This window comes from Procambarus clarkii, chromosome 62, assembly GCF_040958095.1.
Source record: "Procambarus clarkii isolate CNS0578487 chromosome 62, FALCON_Pclarkii_2.0, whole genome shotgun sequence".
Taxonomy (NCBI): Eukaryota; Metazoa; Arthropoda; class Malacostraca; order Decapoda; family Cambaridae; genus Procambarus; species Procambarus clarkii.
The window spans coordinates 27495359-27517670 of record NC_091211.1 but is presented as its reverse complement, the minus strand read 5'-3'; the positions used below and the strand labels follow the sequence as shown (position 1 = coordinate 27517670).

General features: G+C 52.2%; 1 protein-coding gene across 1 annotated transcript in view; it reads left to right on the top strand.

Annotated features, from left to right (window-relative positions):
* The first annotated feature begins 6666 nt into the window (after positions 1 to 6666).
* Positions 6667 to 22312, top strand: part of LOC123766637 (tubulin polyglutamylase complex subunit 2-like) — a 20359-nt gene continuing 4713 nt past the window's right edge. Inside the window, exons 1-4 of the mRNA XM_069308103.1 lie at positions 6667 to 6736; positions 14271 to 14438; positions 15080 to 15322; positions 18229 to 18422. Of these exons, the coding sequence (XP_069164204.1) occupies positions 6667 to 6736; positions 14271 to 14438; positions 15080 to 15322; positions 18229 to 18422 (675 nt within the window). The remainder of the gene's footprint in view (positions 6737 to 14270; positions 14439 to 15079; positions 15323 to 18228; positions 18423 to 22312) is intronic.

Here is a 22312-nt window from a genome sequence, read left to right as displayed (position 1 = left end):
TGAAGCCATGATCAGTGGCCCAAGACGACACGGCATCAATTGCAAGTTGAAGCCGGCGTTGAAGGAGAGGCGAATCATCACCCTGACAACAAAGGGTAAGATCATCGACATAGAGAGCGGAGAAGACACCAGAAGGAAGAGAGGAAAGAAGACCATTGAGGGCAACCAGAAAAAGAGTAGTGCTCAGAACACTACCCTGGGGCACACCTTCGTATTGCTGAAAAGAGGGAGAGAGAGCGGTACCAAGGCGCACCCGAAAGGAACGACGAGAGAGAAAGCTGCGGAGAAAGAGAGGGAGATGACCACGAAGGCCAAAAGAATGAAGTTGAGATAGGATATGATAACGCCAAGTGGTGTCGTAAGCCTTTTCCAGGTCAAAAAGGACGGCAACAACGGAGGTCTTCGCAGCAAAAGCAGTACGAATATAGACCTCCAAGTTCACCAGGACATCTGTCGTGCTGCGGCACTTGCGGAAACCAAATTGAGAAGGGGAGAGGAGGTGATGGTGTTCCAGGAACCACATCAGACGAACGTTAACCATACGTTCAAAAAGTTTGCAGACACAACTTGTGAGAGCAATAGGGCGAAAGTCCTTAGGGGAAGTACCCAGAGACCCCGGTTTGCGAACAGGGAGGACAACGGCATCGAGCCAGTCCTCAGGGACTGACGACGACTCCCAGATCCGATTATACAGACTCAGTAAATACTGAGACGTGCTCGGAGGGAGATGGCGAAGCATCTCATAATGAATACCATCGGAGCCCGCCGCCGTAGAACCGCAGAGGGCCAGAGCAGAACGAAGTTCAGAGAGAGAGAAGGGATCATTATAGGGAAGCTGAAGATGAGTGCAGAAATCTAAAGGACGAGACTCAAGGACAGGTTTACGAAGAAGGAAAGAGTGGGGAAGATGAAGACCAGAGCTAACAGAAGAAAAGTGGGAACCCAGTTCGGAAGCGACCTGCAACGGGTCCGCCACAAGAGTATCATGGAGGTGAAGGACCGGTGAAACATCGGGAACGAACTTACCCGCTATCTTGCGGATACGCTTCCAGATCTGGGCCAGAGGGGTGTCGGACGTAATTGTTGAGACATAAGATGCCCAACATTCACGTTTAGCCGTACGGATGGCCCTATGGGCCACCGCACTCGCTTTCCGAAAGAAAAGAAAAGAATCGGTCGTCTGCCTACGGCGGTGCCTCTTCCAGGCTGCACGCTTACAGCGGACAGCCCGAGCACAGTCCGCATTCCACCAGGGAACGCACTTCCGTGGACCCCGAGAGGAAGAGCGAGGAATAGAGCGGAGGGCAGCGTTGAAGACAGTGTCATGAAAAAGGAGGAGAGCGCGAGAGAGAGGCAGAAGGGAGAGGTCAGAGAGAGCAGCACTGAGGGTAAATAGGGTCCAGTCTGCCTTAGCAAACTGCCACCTAGGGAAAGAGAGGGAAGGGCGAAAAGAGAAAAAGGAAACAAGGATGGGGAAATGATCACTTCCATGGAGGTCATCAAGAACCTGCCACGTGAAATCTAAGTAAAGAGAAGAAGAGCAGAGAGAAAGATCAAGACAAGAAAGGGTGCGAGTCCGAGAGTCCAAATGAGTGGGCTCACCAGAATTCAGAAGAGACAGGGAAGAAGATAGGAGAAACGGCTCAAGGAGGCGACCCCGGGTATTCGTCAGAACGTCACCCCAAAGAGAATGACGACAATTGAAGTCACCCAGCAGGAGCACAGGCTCCGGCAAGGAGTCTAGGAGGTGTTTCAAATCAGGAAGAGAGAGCGGGACACTCGGGGGGGAGATAAATGGAACAAACTGTGTACCATTTCCCCACAAAGATACGAGCAGCAGAACAATGGAGAGGCGAAGGAAAAAGTAAAGGAACAAAGGGAACATCTGCACGAATCAAGAGAGCAGAAGAATTAGAAGCCCCAGCAATGGCTGGGGGGGGGGAGAGAAAGGAATAGCCACGAAAACGACCAGGACGAGCACCAAGCATTGGCTCCTGGAGACAGACACAAAGGGGCGAAAACCGCGAAATCAGAAGTTGGAGTTCGAGGAAATTGGCGTAATAACCTCGAACGTTCCATTGAAGAATGGACAACGACGGGAAGAGAAAGGACAAAAACAGAGAACAAGGAAGAAACAAAGGCGAAAGAGCAACAGAGCACGTTAAAGAATATCAGGGTCGGGATCAGGGTCAGCAAAGTCAGGGTTAGGGGGCATGGGTAAACTGAGCAAAGACGGAGGGAAGGAAACGGGAGAACAGATCAGAGGTGGGCTGGCGGGGTCCGGAGGAGGAGGAGGAAGAGGAGGAGACAACGGAGAGGAGCAGTCAAGGACAGCAGTAGGAAGAGGGGGAGTAGGAAGAGGGGGAGTAGAAAGAGGGGAGCGCACCCCAGCAAGAGCAGCAACCGAAAGGGAAGCAGGGGCCAAAGAAACCTCCATAGCAGGAACAGGGGGCGCAACCACTGAAACGGGAGGGGAAGGAGCAACAGAGCCAGAAGTAGGAGCTAAGGAAGAAAGCGAAGCCTTCTTACCCGCCGGGGAAGAGGAAGGAGAGGAGCCAGGCTTACGCTTCTGACTTAAAGAGACCGGTGTCCCAGCAACTACGTACCGGGCAACGGATTCCAGTGTCTCAACAGGAGAAGCCGAACGAGAGCACACACGACGGCCGTTAGGAGAGCGATGGACATCCGCCTGCACCGACAGGCGGCGGGGAGAGCCGATAGATGGAGGAAGAGGATGGGAAGGAGGATCGGAGGGGGACGAGGAAGAAGACACAGGAGACATGACAGACCGGGTTGAAAGAAGGGGAACCCCAGACAGAGGACCAGGAGGGGGACCCCTCGGGAAAGAACTCAAAGGAACAGAGGAGGGGGCAGTGGGCGTATCAGGGTCCAAGGCCCAGAAACGGTTGAGAGTCTGAGGAAGGGGGGAAGGACGAGGAGAGGAAGAGCGCAACACGCGAGCATAAGAGATGTTAGTATAAGGCGGGAGCCGGCGAACCTGGCCCCTCGCCTCAGGAAAAGACAAACGCTCCCGGTGCTTCAGGTTAAGGACGGCCGCCTCAAGCTTGTAATGGACACAGGCACGGGAGAACGTAGGATGGGCCTCACCGCAGTTGAGGCAGCGAGCTTGGGGAGAAGTGCACTCCGACTTAGAGTGACCTTCACTCCCACACAAAGGACAGAGAGAGACAGTCCCAGAGCAGCGGAGGGCACCATGCCCAAACCTCCAGCACTTATTACAAAGTCGAGGAGAAGGAATATACTCCTGGACAGAGCACCGAGCACCAGCAAGAATGACAGAGGATGGAAGGGTCCTACCATCAAAGGTGATCTTCACAACGCGAAGGGGCTGACGGCGACGACCACGAGGGGGACGAGTAAACGAGTCAACCTGGAGGACAGAATGGCCTTGGGCATCAAGGATATGCCGAATATCATCGTGGCAATCCTGCAGATTCCGAACACCGGTTGCAACATGGGGTGGGAGGAGAATAGTGCCAACACTGGAATTCATCTGAACGTTCTTGGAGGCCCGAACAGGGATCTCGCCAAGGCAAGATAAGGCAGCCAAGCGGGAAGCCGCATCCTGAGAAGGAGCAGCAACGACACGTGTACCGAGACGAGTGGGGTTGAAAGTAACACACGCATCCACGGAATCTACAAGATGCCGATGGAGGGAGAAATCGTCAGGAGGCGCAGAATCAAGAGGGAGGAGATCAAAGTATTTGGCCCATGAAGCAGGACCAAACAAGGCCTGATACGCATCAGCACGGGAAGGAATCGAGCGAGTGCGGTTGGGGCGCGAACGGCGTTGAGAACCCCTAGAGAGAGAGGGGTCAAAAGGCGCAGTAGTCACAACGAAAGACTTAGCCACACCAGGGGACGAAGTGGTCACCACCGGGGGCTGGAGGCTCGACCCAACCTCAGAGGAGGGAGGGGAGCTGGGGGAAGAAGTCAGGACGGTCAAAGGAGGAGCAAGGTCGGGGCCCAACGCAGCGGGAGCTACAGAGCCTGGTCTTCCAATACAGGCCGACTCGGGGGCTTGGTCGCCCACCCCACGAGCCTGAGAGGGTACAACGGAAACATTCAACGACATAGAGACGAAAAGTGACAAATTCATCCACGAATGTGCCCCCATACCCACCATGGAGCCACAATTAGAGGCAGGACACCCAACAGGAAGCTATCGCTGATCATGCCGGGGCCCCCTAGGGGTGCGTCGTGAGTATACGCCCCACAAACGCCACCTTAAGAACCGTCAGTCCGTCGAGATCGGGTTCAGCGACGAAAGGGGGATTGACAATAAAAGGTTCCCCTCGCTCGAGACGTCGGGTACTACAGTTCTACGGGTGCAAGAGTATGCCTCCTCAAGCACCCGGGCGTCAAAATAGAAGAAGTCCAAAGAAATAATCCAAAACAAGCAAAAGGTCGGCAGGAAACGACAAGCAGATAGGAGAAGAGGGGGGAGAAAAACGAAACATAAGGAAAAGGAAAAGCGATCCGGCACAATTGGAGAAGACAGCAGCAGGAGTGCAAGGCCAGAAAAGGACAGAGGACTGCCCAACGGAGCATCACACTCCGGCAGCCGTCCACCAAGCCCCCTCACGACGCCAACGGGCCGGAAGGGGAGGGGGGGAGTCAGCTCAAATTGATGTCCTTGATATCGTAGTCAGCTCAGACTGATGTCCTTGATAGCGTAGTCAGCTCAGATTGATGTCCTTGATAGCGTAGTCAGCTGAGATTGATGTCCTTGATAGCGTAGTCAGCTCAGACAGCCAAAACATCATTTAAATACCAGACTTTATTCAGCTCCGTGTGGCCTCTGTTGCATAAACCTTGCAACTCATCCTGCAGTTCCCATCGTGAGTCTTTTACACTTATCTGTCCATCCGCATCGACGTGTTAGAGGTTGTTATATGTGGTTGGCAATGTTGCGAGGGGCAACATATGTTGGAGAGAGTGTCCGGGGGGGAGCCCTCATGTAGCGCAATGTGTGTTGCTGCAAGCACATGGCCATGTTGTGTGTGATCATCAACACACGAGTCACAGCCTGCAACACCACCATCAACACACAAGAGGGGGGTTGAGAGAGAGGGGGAGGGAGGAGAGAGAGTAGGGAGTTTTTTTTTTTTTTTATTATTTTCTACCACAGACGTGGCCACACATTTACAATGCTAACCAGCATATATACATTTTCTTCTGTCCTCCATGGACAGGGTTAGAGAAGTGTTAAACATATAGTTCAAGGGTTTATTGAACACTCAACCACAGAAGGTGATTCGGTGCTTTTAAAATGCTAAGCTAACCTACGTAAATACATAGATACACAGATTTACGTATGCCCTACATAAAGTGTTCGAAGTGTCATTAATGTTCATTTACAAAGGTGAAATGCAATTCTGATCAGCTTCCTTATGTAGGGAATATATCATATCAGCTTCCATAGAGTAGGGAGTGATGGGAGTGCCATGCGAGGGAGGGACAGGTAGGGACAGGTCAAGGGGAGGTGGCATGGCTGGTGTGTGGGGGATAGGGACTAGGAGTGATGTAAGGGGTCAGGATGGAGTGAGAATATTGGGGAGGTGTATGGGGGTGGGAGGGGATGAAACCAAATGGGAGAGGGGGTGGTATGGTAGGGGGACAGGGGTGCAGGAGAACGGGATTTTGGAAGGGGAAGAACAGCAATATCTTGAGGGAAAGGGGGAGATGAATGGGGTCAGGGTCTTGTGGGAGGGGACGAGGGAGGTGGGGGTTGCCACATGGGAGGGAGAGATAGGGTGTGTGGGGGACAGGTCAGGTCGGAGCTAGAGGAGTGGGCGGCCAGGGTGGGGGAGGGAGAAGGGGGCGAGGCTCTGCGTAAAATCATGCCAACTTACACGTAAACAAAACAGGTCAATAAACCACACTAGTACCCATCATGCCGCCGCGTACAGCTCAGACGGTCACCACTACCGCTCGCCGAGGCCTTCCAAACATTGCTGACCCGGTCAATACCGAACGTAAGCCACCTACGGTCTTTTATCAAGGGATCATTAACACACGAGAAGGGAATACGTTCCCAGTTTTCAAAATTCCCGCCGGAACCTACCAGCTGATTAACGACAACAGTCACCATGGCAACGGCGACGCTCACACGCCCAAGGAACAGTGCTGTATACAGTTGTGTGTCGCCTGTTTCACCGTTCACTGCTCCGTAAACACCTGTTATGGCACTCACAGTTGTTTAATGTATTGGAAAGCAATAATTCATCAACCCAACGGAGATATATATGATGTTAAGAAAGACAAGATGACTCTGTTGAGCCCAAGACGGTGATTTTGTGAGCCCAGGACGGTGATCTTGTGAGCCCAGGACGGTGATCTTGTGAGCCCAGGACGGTGATCTTGTGAGCCCAGGACGGTGATCTTGTGAGCCCAGGACGGTGATCTTGTGAGCCCAGGACGGTGATCTTGTGAGCCCAGGACGGTCATCTTGTGAGCCCAGGACGGTCATCTTGTGAGCCCAGGACGGTCATCTTGTGAGCCCAGGACGGTCATCTTGTGAGCCCAGGACGGTCATCTTGTGAGCCCAGGACGGTCATCTTGTGAGCCCAGGACGGTCATCTTGTGAGCCCAGGACGGCATCTTGTGAGCCCAAGACGGTCATCTTGTGAGCCCAGGACGGTGATGGAGGCCAAGAAAGAGAGGGACTGTAACTTTGTGACCGACCTCACGCTGGGTCTTGTCGATACACTTAGTAAGTGTACCTTGGGTGTTGTGGCCTGAGGTGTAGTGCGGGTGTTGTGTGGCCTGAGGTGTAGTGCGGGTGTTGTGTGGCCTGAGGTGTAGTGCGGGTGTTGTGTGGCCTGAGGTGTAGTGCGGGAGTTGTGGCCTGAGGTGTAGTGCGGGTGTTGTGGCCTAAGGTGTAGTGCGGGTGTTGTGGCCTGAGGTGTAGTGCGGGTGTTGTGTGTCCTGAGGTGTAGTGCGGGTGTTGTGGCCTAAGGTGTAGTGCGGGTGATGTGTGTCCTGAGGTGTAGTGCGGGAGTTGTGGCCTGAGGTGTAGTGCGGGTGTTGTGGCCTAAGGTGTAGTGCGGGTGTTGTGGCCTAAGGTGTAGTGCGGGTGATGTGTGTCCTGAGGTGTAGTGTGGGTGTTGTGTGGCCTGAGGTGTAGTGTGGGTGTTGTGTGGCCTGAGGTGTAGTGTGGGTGTTGTGTGGCCTGAGGTGTAGTGCGGGTGTTGTGTGTCCTGAGGTGTAGTGCGGGAGTTGTGGCCTAAGGTGTAGTGCGGGTGTTGTGTGGCCTGAGGTGTAGTGCGGGTGTTGTGGCCTGAGGTGTAGTGCGGGTGTTGTGTCCTAAGGTGTAGTGCGGGTGTTGTGTAGCCTGAGGTGTAGTGTGGGTGTTGTGTGGCCTAAGGTGTAGTGTGGGTGTTGTGGCCTGAGGTGTAGTGCGGGTGTTGTGTCCTGAGGTGTAGTGCGGGTGTTGTGTGGCCTGAGGTGTAGTGCGGGTGTTGTGTGGCCTGAGGTGTAGTGCGGGTGTTGTGTGGCCTGAGGTGTAGTGCGGGGTGTTGTGTAGCCTGAGGTGTAGTGCGGGTGTTGTGTGTCCTGAGGTGTAGTGCGGGTGTTGTGTGGCCTGAGGTGTAGTGTGGGTGTTGTGTGGCCTGAGGTGTAGTGCGGGGTGTTGTGGCCTGAGGTGTAGTGCGGGTGTTGTGTCCTAAGGTGTAGTGCGAGTGTTGTGGCCTGAGGTGTAGTGCGGGTGTTGTGGCCTGAGGTGTAGTGCGGGTGTTGTGTAGCCTGAGGTGTAGTGCGGGGTGTTGTGGCCTGAGGTGTAGTGCGGGGTGTTGTGGCCTGAGGTGTAGTGCGGGGTGTTGTGTCCTAAGGTGTAGTGCGGGTGTTGTGGCCTGAGGTGTAGTGCGGGTGTTGTGTCCTAAGGTGTAGTGCGGGTGTTGTGTAGCCTGAGGTGTAGTGCGGGTGTTGTGTGGCCTGAGGTGTAGTGCGGGGTGTTGTGGCCTGAGGTGTAGTGTGGGTGTTGTGGCCTGAGGTGTAGTGCGGGTGTTGTGTCCTAAGGTGTAGTGCGGGTGTTGTGGCCTGAGGTGTAGTGTGGGTGTTGTGTGTCCTGAGGTGTAGTGCGGGTGTTGTGGCCTGAGGTGTGGTGCGGGGTGTTGTGTAGCCTGAGGTGTAGTGCGGGTGTTGTGTGGCCTGAGGTGTAGTGCGGGGTGTTGTGTAGCCTGAGGTGTAGTGCGGGGTGTTGTGTAGCCTGAGGTGTAGTGCGGGGTGTTGTGTAGCCTGAGGTGTAGTGCGGGGTGTTGTGTCCTAAGGTGTAGTGCGGGTGTTGTGTGGCCTGAGGTGTAGTGTGGGTGTTGTGTAGCCTGAGGTGTAGTGCGGGTGTTGTGTAGCCTGAGGTGTAGTGCGGGTGTTGTGGCCTAAGGTGTAGTGCGGGTGTTGTGTAGCCTGAGGTGTAGTGTGGGTGTTGTGTAGCCTGAGGTGTAGTGTGGGTGTTGTGGCCTGAGGTGTAGTGCGGGTTTTGTGTCCTGAGGTGTAGTGCGGGTGTTGTGGCCTGAGGTGTAGTGTGGGTGTTGTGTGTCCTGAGGTGTAGTGCGGGTGTTGTGTGGCCTGAGGTGTAGTGTGGGTGTTGTGTGGCCTGAGGTGTAGTGTGGGTGTTGTGTGGCCTGAGGTGTAGTGCGGGTGTTGTGTGGCCTGAGGTGTAGTGTGGGTGTTGTGTGGCCTGAGGTGTAGTGCGGGTGTTGTGTGGCCTGAGGTGTAGTGCGGGTGTTGTGTCCTAAGGTGTAGTGTGGGTGTTGTGTGTCCTGAGGTGTAGTGTGGGTGTTGTGTGGCCTGAGGTGTAGTGCGGGGTGTTGTGTGTCCTGAGGTGTAGTGCGGGTGTTGTGTGTCCTAAGGTGTAGTGTGGGTGTTGTGGCCTGAGGTGTAGTGCGGGGTGTTGTGTCCTAAGGTGTAGTGCGGGTGTTGTGGCCTGAGGTGTAGTGCGGGTGTTGTGTCCTAAGGTGTAGTGCGGGTGTTGTGTAGCCTGAGGTGTAGTGCGGGTGTTGTGTGGCCTGAGGTGTAGTGCGGGGTGTTGTGGCCTGAGGTGTAGTGCGGGTGTTGTGTGGCCTGAGGTGTAGTGCGGGTGTTGTGTGGCCTGAGGTGTAGTGCGGGGTGTTGTGGCCTGAGGTGTAGTGTGGGTGTTGTGGCCTGAGGTGTAGTGCGGGTGTTGTGTCCTAAGGTGTAGTGCGGGTGTTGTGGCCTGAGGTGTAGTGTGGGTGTTGTGTGTCCTGAGGTGTAGTGCGGGTGTTGTGGCCTGAGGTGTAGTGCGGGGTGTTGTGTAGCCTGAGGTGTAGTGCGGGTGTTGTGTGGCCTGAGGTGTAGTGCGGGGTGTTGTGTAGCCTGAGGTGTAGTGCGGGGTGTTGTGTCCTAAGGTGTAGTGCGGGTGTTGTGTGGCCTGAGGTGTAGTGTGGGTGTTGTGTAGCCTCAGGTGTAGTGCGGGTGTTGTGTAGCCTGAGGTGTAGTGCGGGTGTTGTGGCCTAAGGTGTAGTGCGGGTGTTGTGTAGCCTGAGGTGTAGTGTGGGTGTTGTGTAGCCTGAGGTGTAGTGTGGGGTGTTGTGGCCTGAGGTGTAGTGTGGGGTGTTGTGGCCTGAGGTGTAGTGCGGGGTGTTGTGGCTGAGGTGTAGTGCGGGTGTTGTGTGGCCTGAGGTGTAGTGCGGGGTGTTGTGGCTGAGGTGTAGTGCGGGTGTTGTGTGGCCTGAGGTGTAGTGTGGGTGTTGTGTGGCCTGAGGTGTAGTGCGGGGTGTTGTGTGGCCTGAGGTGTAGTGTGGGTGTTGTGGCCTGAGGTGTAGTGTGGGTGTTGTGGCCTAAGGTGTAGTGTGGGTGTTGTGTGGCCTGAGGTGTAGTGTGGGTGTTGTGGCCTGAGGTGTAGTGTGGGTGTTGTGGCCTGAGGTGTAGTGTGGGTGTTGTGTGTCCTAAGGTGTAGTGTGGGTGTTGTGGCCTGAGGTGTAGTGTGGGTGTTGTGGCCTGAGGTGTAGTGTGGGTGTTGTGTGGCCTGAGGTGTAGTGCGGGTGTTGTGTGGCCTGAGGTGTAGTGTGGGTGTTGTGTGTCCTAAGGTGTTGTGCGGGTGTTGTGTGTCCTAAGGTGTAGTGTGGGTGTTGTGTCCCTTATGTTAAACTTGGCGCTCAATACCTAATGTTTACTATTCATACTCGGCCTCATACTGATCCTCACACTCGGCCTCATACTGATCCTCACCCTCATACTGATCCTCACCCTCATACTGATCCTCACACTCATACTGATCCTTGCACTCATACTGATCCTTGCACTCATACTGATCCTCGCACTCATACTGATCCTCGCACTCATACTGATCCTCGCACTCATACTGATCCTCACACTCATACTGATCCTCACACTCATACTGATCCTCACACTCATACTGATCCTCACACTCATACTGATCCTCACACTCATACTGATCCTCACACTCATACTGATCCTCATCCTCATACTGATCCTCACCCTCATACTGATCCTCACCCTCATACTGATCCTTGCACTCATACTGATCCTCACCCTCATACTGATCCTCACACTCATACTGATCCTCACACTCATACTGATCCTCACATTCATACTGATCCTCACACTCATACTGATCCTCACACTCATACTGATCCTCACACTCATACTGATCCTCACACTCATACTGATCCTCACACTCATACTGATCCTCACCTTCATACTGATCCTCACCTTCATACTGATCCTCACCTTCATACTGATCCTCACCCTCATACTGATCCTTGCACTCATGGCCTGAGGTGTAGTGTGGGTGTTGTGGCCTGAGGTGTAGTGTGGGTGTTGTGGCCTGAGGTGTAGTGCGGGTGTTGTGTGTCCTAAGGTGTAGTGTGGGTGTTGTGTGTCCTAAGGTGTAGTGTGGGTGTTGTGTCCCTTATGTTAAACTTGGCGCTCAATACCTAATGTTTACTATTCATACTCGGCCTCATACTGATCCTCACACTCGGCCTCATACTGATCCTCACCCTCATACTGATCCTCACACTCATACTGATCCTCACACTCATACTGATCCTCACCCTCATACTGATCATCACCCTCATACTGATCCTCACCCTCATACTGATCCTCACCCTCATACTGATCCTCACCCTCATACTGATCCTCACCCTCATACTGATACTCATACTGATCCTCATACTGATACTCATACTGATCCTCACCCTCATACTGATACTCATACTGATCCTCACCCTCATACTGATACTCATACTGATCCTCACCCTCATACTGATCTTCACCCTCATACTCATCCTCACCCTCATACTCATCCTCACCCTCATACTCATCCTCACCCTCATACTCATCCTCACCCTCATACTCATCCTCACACTCATACTCATCCTCACCCTCATACTCATCCTCACCCTCATACTCATCCTCACCCTCATACTCATCCTCACCCTCATACTGATCCTCACCCTCATACTGATCCTCACCCTCATACTGATCCTCACTCATACTGATCCTCACCCTCATACTGATCCTCATACTGATCCTCACCCTCATACTGATACTCATACTGATCCTCACCCTCAAACTGATACTCATACTGATACTCACCCTCATACTGATACTAATCCTCACCCTCATACTGATCCTCACACTCATACTGATCCTCACCCTCATAGTGATCCTCACCCTCATACTGATCCTCACACTCACTGATCCTCACACTCATACTGATCCTCACACTCATACTGATCCTCATACTGATCCTCACCCTCATACTGATCCTCACACATACCGATACTCATACTGATCCTCACATTCATACTGATCCTCACACTCATACTGATCCTCACATTCATACTGATCCTCATACTGATCCTCACCCTCATACTGATCCTCACACTCATACTGATCATCACACTCATACTGATCCTCACATTCACACTGATCCTCATACTGATCCTCACACTCATGCTGATCCTCATACTGATCCTCACTCATACTGATCCTCACATTCATACTGATCCTCATACTGATCCTCACCCTCATACTGATCCTCACACTCATACTGATCCTCACACTCATACTGATCCTCACATTCACACTGATCCTCATACTGATCCTCACACTCATGCTGATCCTCATACTGATCCTCACACTCATACTGATCCTCACACTCATACTGATCCTCACACTCATACTGATCCTCACACTCATACTGATCCTCACACTCATACTGATACTCATACTGACCCTCACACTCATACTGACCCTCACACAACCTCATACTGACCCTCACCCTCTGCCTCATACTGATCCTCACCCTCGGCCTCATACTGACCCTCACACTCGGCCTCATACTGATCCTCACACTCGGCTTCATACTGATCCTCACACTCAGCCTCATACTGATCCTCACACTCTGCCTCATACTGATCCTCACCCTCATACTGATCCTCACCCTCATACTGATCCTCACTCTCATACTGATCCTCATACTGATCCTCACCCTCATACTGATCCTCACCCTCATACTGATCCTCACACATACTGATCCTCACACTCATACTGATACTCATACCGATACTCATACTGATCCTCACCCTCATACTGATCCTCACATTCATACTGATACTCATACTGATCCTCACCCTCATACTGATCCTCACACTCATACTGATCCTCAAATTTATACTGATCCTCATACTGATCCTCACTCTCGTACTGATCCTCACCCTCATACTGATACTAATCCTCACCCTCATACTGATCCTCACACTCATACTGATCCTCAAATTTATACTGATCCTCATACTGATCCTCGCACTCATACTGATCCTCACCCTCATACTGATCCTCACCCTCATACTGATCCTCACACTCATACTGACCCTTACACTCATACTGACCCTAACACCCACACTGATCCTCACCCTCATACTGATTCTCACACTCATACTGATCCTCACCCTCATACTGATCCTTACTCACACTGATCCTCATACTGATCCTCACACTCATACTGATCCTCACACTCATACTGATCCTCACACTCATACTGATACTCACACTCATACTGATCCTCACATTCACACTGATCCTCATTCTGATCCTCATACTCATACTGATCCTCACCCTCATACTGATCCTCACACTCTCTGATACTCATACTGATCCTCACCCTCACACTGATCCTCACACTCATACTGATCCTCACACTCATACTGATCCTCACTCATACCGATCCTCACATTCATACTGATCCTCACCCTCATACTGATCCTCATACTGATCCTCACACTCATACTGGTCCTCATACTGATCCTCATACTGATCCTCACTCATACTGATACTCATACTGATCCTCACACTCATACTGATCCTCACACTCATACTGATCCTCACACTCATACTGATACTCACACTCATACTGATACACTCATACTGACCCTCACACACAACCTCATACTGATTCTCACCCTCGGCCTCATACTGATCCTCAGCCTCATACTGATCCTCACACTCAGCCTCATACTGATCCTCAGCCTCATACCGATCCTCACACTCAGCCTCATACTGATCCTCACACTCAGCCTCATACCGATCCTCACACTCAGCCTCATACCGATCCTCACACTCAGCCTCATACCTATCCTCACACTCAGCCTCATACCGATCCTCACACTCAGCCTCATACCGATCCTCACACTCAGCCTCATACCGATCCTCACACTCAGCCTCATACCGATCCTCACACTCAGCCTCATACTGATCCTCACACTCAGCCTCATACTGATCCTCACACTCAGCCTCATACTGATCCTCACACTCAGCCTCATACTGATCCTCACACTCAGCCTCATACTGATCCTCACACTCAGCCTCATACCGATCCTCACACTCAGCCTCATACCGATCCTCACACTCAGCCTCATACCGATCCTCACACTCAGCCTCATACCGATCCTCACACTCAGCCTCATACCGATCCTCACACTCAGCCTCATACCGATCCTCACGCTACTCTCATTGACTCTGCATCACACACGCCTCACATACAACTGTTCATAAATTCCTGGCACATATCACATGTTGCACGAGGCGTAGGTGTGTTGCAAGAAGCACGGGCGTCTTGCAAGACACGTGGAGGTGTTGCAGACGGCGTGTGTGTGTGTTGCAAGAGGCGTAGGTGCCTCTGGGAACAATTGGGTGCGACAGAGCAAGCGTTGCTTGTGACGCAATGTGCGTGGACACTAATAGAAGGGTTGCGTGTGTTGCAGGAGGCGTGGGGGGCGTGCAGGACGTGAGTGTGTTGGTGCGTGGGGGCGTGGAGCGCGCCTCCGTGGTGGCGTGGGAGCAGCGGCACAACGTAGCCCTGCCGGCGGCACTCAGGGCCCTCTACACCGCTACCGACGGCTTCAAACTCACCTGGAACTACGCCACAGCAGGTCCGTCCCCTCTTGTGTCACCTGGCACTCCTGTGTCACCTGGCACTCCTGTGTCACCTGGCACTTCTGTGTCACCTGGCACTCCTGTGTCACCTGGCACTCCTGTGTCACCTGGCACTCCTGTGTCACCTGGCACTCCTGTGTCACCTGGCACTCCTGTGTCACCTGGCACTCCTGTGTCACCTGGCACTCCTGTGTCACCTGGCACTCCTGTGTCACCTGGCACTCCTGTGTCACCTGGCACTCCTGTGTCACCTGGCACTCCTGTGTCACCTGGCACTCCTGTGTCACCTGGCACTCCTGTGTCACCTGGCACTCCTGTGTCACCTGGCACTCCTGTGTCACCTGGCACTCCTGTGTCACCTGGCACTCCTGTGTCACCTGGCACTCCTGTGTCACCTGGCACTCCTGTGTCACCTGGCACTCCTGTGTCACCTGGCACTCCTGTGTCACCTGGCACTCCTGTGTCACCTGGCACTCCTGTGTCACCTGGCACTCCTGTGCTCAAGAAGCATCAATGTAATTCTTCACTAAATGTTTCCTAGGCATGACACAGTGGGGTCCAACCTGACCCCACCTCACACTGGGAGATCGAACGGGTGTTAACGTATTGTGTTGTGAACGCCTCGCCTCTCCCCCAGGGAAGGTGCTGCCACTGGGGAACATGGAGATCCACCCACTGGGGAGGGTCAACAGGCTGGGGAGCGGGAGGGGGAGCGGCGACCCCCTCGCCCCCTCCATCACCGACCTGGCCCTGGCTGAGGACCCCCCCTCTCCTGCAGAACACCCCCAGCACCGCCCAGGGGGGTCACGGCCCCCACTCACGCCGCCCCCAACCTTCCACTCCTCTAAGATGTTCGAGGTGGACAGCTGTCAAGGCTTTGGTAAGTTTCTGGTGTGTGTGTCAAGGCTTTGTCAAGTCTCTGGTGTGTGTGTGTGTCAAGGAGTAACCTCACTATATACGTCACTATAGGACCGGTCTTAACACGATCTTCACTACAGTGTTTAGCATCCCATCCCCACCCTATGCAGGGTCCTGTAGCACAGTGGTCTACGTCTTCGGCTCACAACCGAAGATCCCGGGTTCACCTCCCGGGCAGGACAGAAATGGTTGGGCATCTTTTCATATAATGACTAAGTTCACCAAGCAGTATAGTATGCCCCCGGACGTTAGACAACTGCTGTGGGTTCGTCACTGACCATGGAGGACCTCGAGAAGCCATATGTCCAGGCTTCCTGTCCCAGAGCACCACATTTAAAGTGAATCTTGAGGTTACCTTGAGATGATTTCGGGGCTTAGCGTCCCCGCGGCCCGGTCCTCGACCAGGCCTACTCCTATTGGTTACACATTCCCAGGAAGCAGCATGTAGCAGTTGTACCTCCCGGGTACCTATTTACTGCTAGGTGAACAGATGCATCACGGTGATAGAAATTCTGTCCATTTGTTTCCGCCTCCGCCAGGGATCGAACCCGGAACCTTAGGATTACGAATCCCGAGCGCTTCTTACTCAGCCGTTAGGCCCTCTATGTGAAAAACACATTTTTAAAATAACATTTCAATACAAAACATAACTATAATTAAAGGGGAGCATGGAACACTGAGGGGGAGTGTAGAACACTGAGGGGGAGTGTAGAACACTGAGGGGGAGTGTAGAACACTGAGGGGGGAGTGTAGAACACTGAGGGGAAGCGTAGAACACTGAGGGGGAGTGTAGAACACTGAGGGGGAGCGTAGAACACTGAGGGGGAGCGTGGAACACTGAGGGGGAGCATGGAACACTGAGGGGGGAGTGTAGAACACTGAGAGGGAGTGTAGAACACTGAGGGGGAGTGTAGAACACTGAGGGGGAGTGTAGAACACTGAGGGGGAGTGTAGAACACTGAGGGGGAGCATGGAACACTGAGGGGGGAGTGTAGAACACTGAGGGGGAGCGTAGAACACTGAGGGGGAGCGTAGAACACTGAGGGGGAGCGTAGAACACTGAGGGGGAGCGTAGAACACTGAGGGGGAGCGTAGAACACTGAGGGGGAGCGTAGAACACTGAGGGGGAGCGTAGAACACTGAGGGGGAGCGTAGAACACTGAGGGGGAGCGTAGAACACTGAGGGGGAGCGTAGAACACTGAGGGGGAGCGTAGAACACTGAGGGGGAGCGTAGAACACTGAGGGGGAGCGTAGAACACTGAGGGGGAGCGTAGAACACTGAGGGGGAGCGTAGAACACTGAGGGGGAGCGTAGAACACTGAGGGGGAGCGTAGAACACTGAGGGGGAGCGTAGAACACTGAGGGGGAGCGTAGAACACTGAGGGGGAGCGTAGAACACTGAGGGGGAGCGTAGAACACTGAGGGGGAGCGTAGAACACTGAGGGGGAGCGTAGAACACTGAGGGGGAGCGTAGAACACTGAGGGGGAGCGTAGAACACTGAGGGGGAGCGTAGAACACTGAGGGGGAGCGTAGAACACTGAGGGGGAGCGTAGAACACTGAGGGGGAGCGTAGAACACTGAGGGGGAGCGTAGAACACTGAGGGGGAGCGTAGAACACTGAGGGGGAGCGTAGAACACTGAGGGGGAGCGTAGAACACTGAGGGGGAGCGTAGAACACTGAGGGGGAGCGTAGAACACTGAGGGGGAGCGTAGAACACTGAGGGGGAGCGTAGAACACTGAGGGGGAGCGTAGAACACTAAGGGGGAGCGTAGAACACTAAGGGGGAGCGTAGAACACTAAGGGGGAGCGTAGAACACTAAGGGGGAGCGTAGAACACTAAGGGGGAGCGTAGAACACTAAGGGGGAGCGTAGAACACTAAGGGGGAGCGTAGAACACTAAGGGGGAGCGTAGAACACTAAGGGGGAGCGTAGAACACTAAGGGGGAGTGTAGAACACTAAGGGGGAGCGTAGAACACTAAGGGGGAGTGTAGAACACTAAGGGGGAGTGTAGAACACTAAGGGGGAGTGTAGAACACTAAGGGGGAGTGTAGAACACTGAGGGGGAGTGTAGAACACTGAGGGGGAGTGTAGAACACTGAGGGGGAGTGTAGAACACTGAGGGGGAGTGTAGAACACTGAAGGGGAGCATGGAACACTAAGGGGGAGTGTAGAACACTAAGGGGGAGTGTAGAACACTAAGGGGGAGTGTAGAACACTGAGGGGGAGTGTAGAACACTAAGGGGGAGTGTAGAACACTAAGGGGGAGTGTAGAACACTAAGGGGGAGTGTAGAACACTAAGGGGGAGTGTAGAACACTAAGGGGGAGTGTAGAACACTAAGGGGGAGTGTAGAACACTAAGGGGGAGTGTAGAACACTAAGGGGGAGTGTAGAACACTAAGGGGGAGTGTAGAACACTGAGGGGGAGCATGGAACACTGAGGGGGAGTGTAGAACACTAAGGGGGAGTGTAGAACACTAAGGGGGAGTGTAGAACACTGAGGGGGAGCATGGAACACTAAGGGGGAGTGTAGAACACTAAGGGGGAGTGTAGAACACTAAGGGGGAGTGTAGAACACTAAGGGGGAGTGTAGAACACTGAGGGGGAGCATGGAACACTGAGGGGGGAGTGTAGAACACTAAGGGGGAGTGTAGAACACTGAGGGGGAGTGTAGAACACTGAGGGGGAGCGTAGAACATTGAGGGGGAGCGCAGAACACTGAGGGGGAGCGTAGAACACTGAGGGGGGGAGCGCAGAACACTGAGGGGGATAGCGTAGAACAGTGAGGGTGAGAGCGTAGAACAGTGAGGGTGAGAGCGTAGAACAGTGAGGGTGAGAGTGTGGAGTAACCAACCGGTGTTGACAGGGCGCGTGGTGGTGGCGTACCCAGGACGAGGGGAGACCTTCCCGGAGGGGTCCTACTGGTTCATCGACCTGTCCCTGCGGCCGCACCAGCTGGCGCCCGACACCCACACCTTCTGGCGGCTCATGCTGGCCCACCTGGGCATGCCCCAGTGGCAGGCTCTAGTTGCTGGGCTCGGCCTCACACCCTGGGCTCGGGTATGTCTTCCTCGCCACCTACAGTGCATCTGCTTCGTGTGTGTGTGTGTGTGTGTGTGTGTGTGTGTGTGTGTGTGTGTGTGTGTGTGTGTGTGTGTGTGTGTGTGTGTGTGTGCGTACGTGACCGTGTGTGTGTGTGTACGTGACCGTGTGTGTGTACGTGACCGTATGTGTGAGTGCATGTGGGCGTGTGTAAGTATGGAAGGCTATGTAGCACTATCAATTGTGCAGGGTATTCATAGGGCGCTAAATATCACCAAGGATGCCAATATGAGAACAAAAAGCATGTAAGGCGAAGGATATCAAAGGGATCCGATTCACCAATTGAAGGACAATTAAGTGACCGCGAGGGACGGTCGGGAAGCAAGACACACGCTCGTCCTGGAAGTCAGGACATTCAACAAGGATATGCACAACTGTAAGAGGGACAATGTAGTTTGGACAATAAGGAGCAGGGCGGCGCTCCATTAAGTGTCCGCGAGTTAAACGTGTCTGGCCAATACACAACCTTGCCAGAGCCGTTTCCCACCACCGGTTACAGTGGTAGGAGGAAGGCCACGGGGGGACACCACTCTTAAGAGCACGCTATTTGTTACCAATAACGGAAGACCAACAATCCTGCCAACAGGCAAGGATGGAAGAATGAATAATAAGGTAAAAGTCGGAATAAGGAATACCTTTACGGGAGATGGGAGAAGTGTGGATAGCTTCCTTAGTGGCAGCATCCGCACACTCATTTAAAGAGCTAACAATATGGCTGGGAACCCAGCAGAACTCTACCGTCTTAAAGTTAATGGATAACAAACAACCAATGTTGAATCTCGACTACCACCAGATAGACTGGATTAAAGGACTCCAGAGTCATGAGGGCACTGCGAGAGTCAACTACAACCACAAACGAGGGTTGACAGTGAGAAAGCAGGAGGAGACGAACAGAGAATAGCATAAATTTCTGCCGTGAAGATTCTAGTCTTCGGAGGCAGGCAACACATATAGGCGTGGTCAGGAAAAACAACAGTAGACTACACCGTCTGCAGACTTGAACCCATCGGTGAAGACGGAAATTGAGTGGGAGTGTGAAGAAAAGTGTTCAAGGAAAAGGCGTTTCAGGACCGTAGGAGGTAAAAGCTATAGTGATCCAGGTCAGGGATTTATAAAATTTAGGAAGGGGGACCCTCCACTGGGGCAAGGACGGAACACGAGGGGAAATACTGGTAATATTAACCAAAAGGGAATTTTGCAGACAAGACAACCGAATAGAAAGAGGGAGGTGGTGAAGGGAAACAGGAACTACAGGAGGGGTAAAAGTCAAAGCCCGACTTAGGCGAGAGTAAAGTTGTTGTCAAGACCACATAAGGTAGTGAAGACAGTGGCAATCACGGCGGTGCTGGAGAGACAGGAAGCCAGTGTCAATATACAAGCAATATACTATAAACAAGGTAGATTTGCACCTCAGCTCTAGTGCCTTTCGAAGAAAGGCACTAGAGCTGAGGTGCAAATCAGTATGGTGCAAAGCATCAAGACAGCGAAGAGTAGAAGGAGAAGCAGACAAGTAAGCAGGGCAACCACAATTGAGTTTAGACAGTACGAAAGAGGAATGTAAAGAGAGGAGCGTGCACCTATCCGCTTCCCAAGAAGTATGGGACAAAATCTTAAGAAGGTTAAGGGCCTTAGAGCATTCAACTCTGAGGCAAGAGATATGGGGTGACCAAGACAAACGAGTGATAAAGATTAACCCCAAAAGCTTAGCAGAATCTTGGTACACAAGGGGATGACCATAAAGTGACAGACGAAGAACGAGTTGCTTCCGAGTAAAAGTCATAGCCCAAGTCTTAGTCGCAGAGAACTCTAAGCCATGATTGGTGGTGTGGGACATTTGGGGCTTGAATCTAATTATTTAAATATTAATATAGTAAATTAAATTACGAAGGACCACCCGCTTTTATAGTAAAGAGGGAAACTGAGAAATTATGATCATTAGGTAATTCCTAGATGAACCAGTAACTATGGATAAAATACTAGAGAATATGATCATAGAAATAATTAATGGGCTGTATAATTAAATGAATCAAACCTCAAACACCTACATTGGGGGGTTATTACTGGAACTCAGTACGTCCAGGAACTAGTGTGGTTCGTTCACTAATCCAAAGTATAATAATCTAATCCTATGAATACTTATGAAATCATTATCGTTATCATTAATGGGAACATAGATTATGAACATAATAATAATAATCATAATAAACACATGTTAATCCAATAAACAGAGTTCTGCATGTAAAAGAGTACAGATAATAAATGAGAGGAATACAAAGGAATCTTAGCTTAATGACGATTCCTTAGAAGTTAGTCACGACGCTTCCTCTGATTCTCCTGGACTCGGCATGGAACACTAGGAGTTGATTAACATGGGAAAGGACAGCTCTGAGAATTCTTCTCTCACGCTGCAAAATAAATGTTTACAGTAGCAACAAATTAAACTACTGTATTTCTATGCTCATTAAAGTAATATTAATGGTAAATGAATGATAATGACCTGTGATTTATTGTTGTTATACGTCGTCGTCAAGCTACCCAGCTATAAGTCTACACCCTATCAGATGCATCAAATAAGGATAAGATACTTAGCTAATATGGGCACTGTGTAAGTTTAGGCTTGCCGAAATTCGCGTCCCAGGCTCTGGCTTGGCCTATCCTGGATAATGACGCGCTTCACTGGCCGGTCACGTGGAGTCACAAAGAACCAAAATTTAACAGGTTCCGTGAATGACACTGACACCAGGTGAAGGTATTGTCTGCAAGGCTCTTCACGCCTCACAGTGGCGACTTTCTTCTGTAGTATGAATAGCGTTTACCCCGATGACTGGGTAATGGCGTCTCCTCGTGAGCAACCTCGTCCACTCGTCCACTGCCATAGAACCGCAGAGGGCCAGGGCAGACTGGAGTTCATAGAGAAGGAATCATTTATAGGGAAGTTGGAGACGAGTGCAGAAATCTAAGGGATGAGATTCAAGAATGGGCTTACGAAGGAAGGATGGATTGAGGAAGATGAGAACCGGAGTTAACAGTCGAAAAGTGGGAACCCAGTTCAGTTGTGACCATTACTGGGTCTGCCACAAGAGTACCACGGAGGGGAAGGACCTGCGAGACATCGGGAACAAACTTACCCACTATCTTGCGGATATGCTTCCAGATCTGCGGTAGAGGAGTTTCGGACGTAATGGTGGAAACATAAGACTTTCAACACTCATGCTTAGCTGTACTGATGGTCCTACAGGCCACCGCACTCGCCTCCTGAAACAAAAGAAAAGAATCAGCCATCTGCTGGCGGTGGTGTCTTCCATGCTGCACGCTTACAGTGGACACCTTGAGCACAATCCACAGTCCACCAGGGGAATGCACTTCTGCGTTCCCCTAGAGGAGGAGCGAGGAATAGAGTGGAGGGCAGCGTCAAAGATGATGTCACGAAAAAGGAGGAGGGCGCGAGGGAGAGGCAGAATGGAGAGATCGGAAATAGTAGTATGGAGGGTAAATAGATTCCAGTCTGCCTTGGCAAACCACCACCTAGGGAAGGAGAGGGGGAAGGGTGAAAAGAGAAAACGGTAACAAGGATGGGGAAATGGTCACTGCCATGGAGGTCATCAAAAACTCGCCACGTGAAATCCAAGTAAAGAGACGACAAGCAGAAAGAAAGATCAAGACAGGAAAGTGTGCGAGTCCAAGAGTCCAAATGTGTGGGCTCACCAAATACAGAAGAGACAGGGAAGAAGAGAGGAGGAACGGTTCGAGAAGGCGACCCTGGGTGTTTGTCAGATCATCATCCCTGATGGTATGACGACAATTGAAATCACCCAGCAGGAGCACAGGCTCTGGCAAGGAGTCCACTA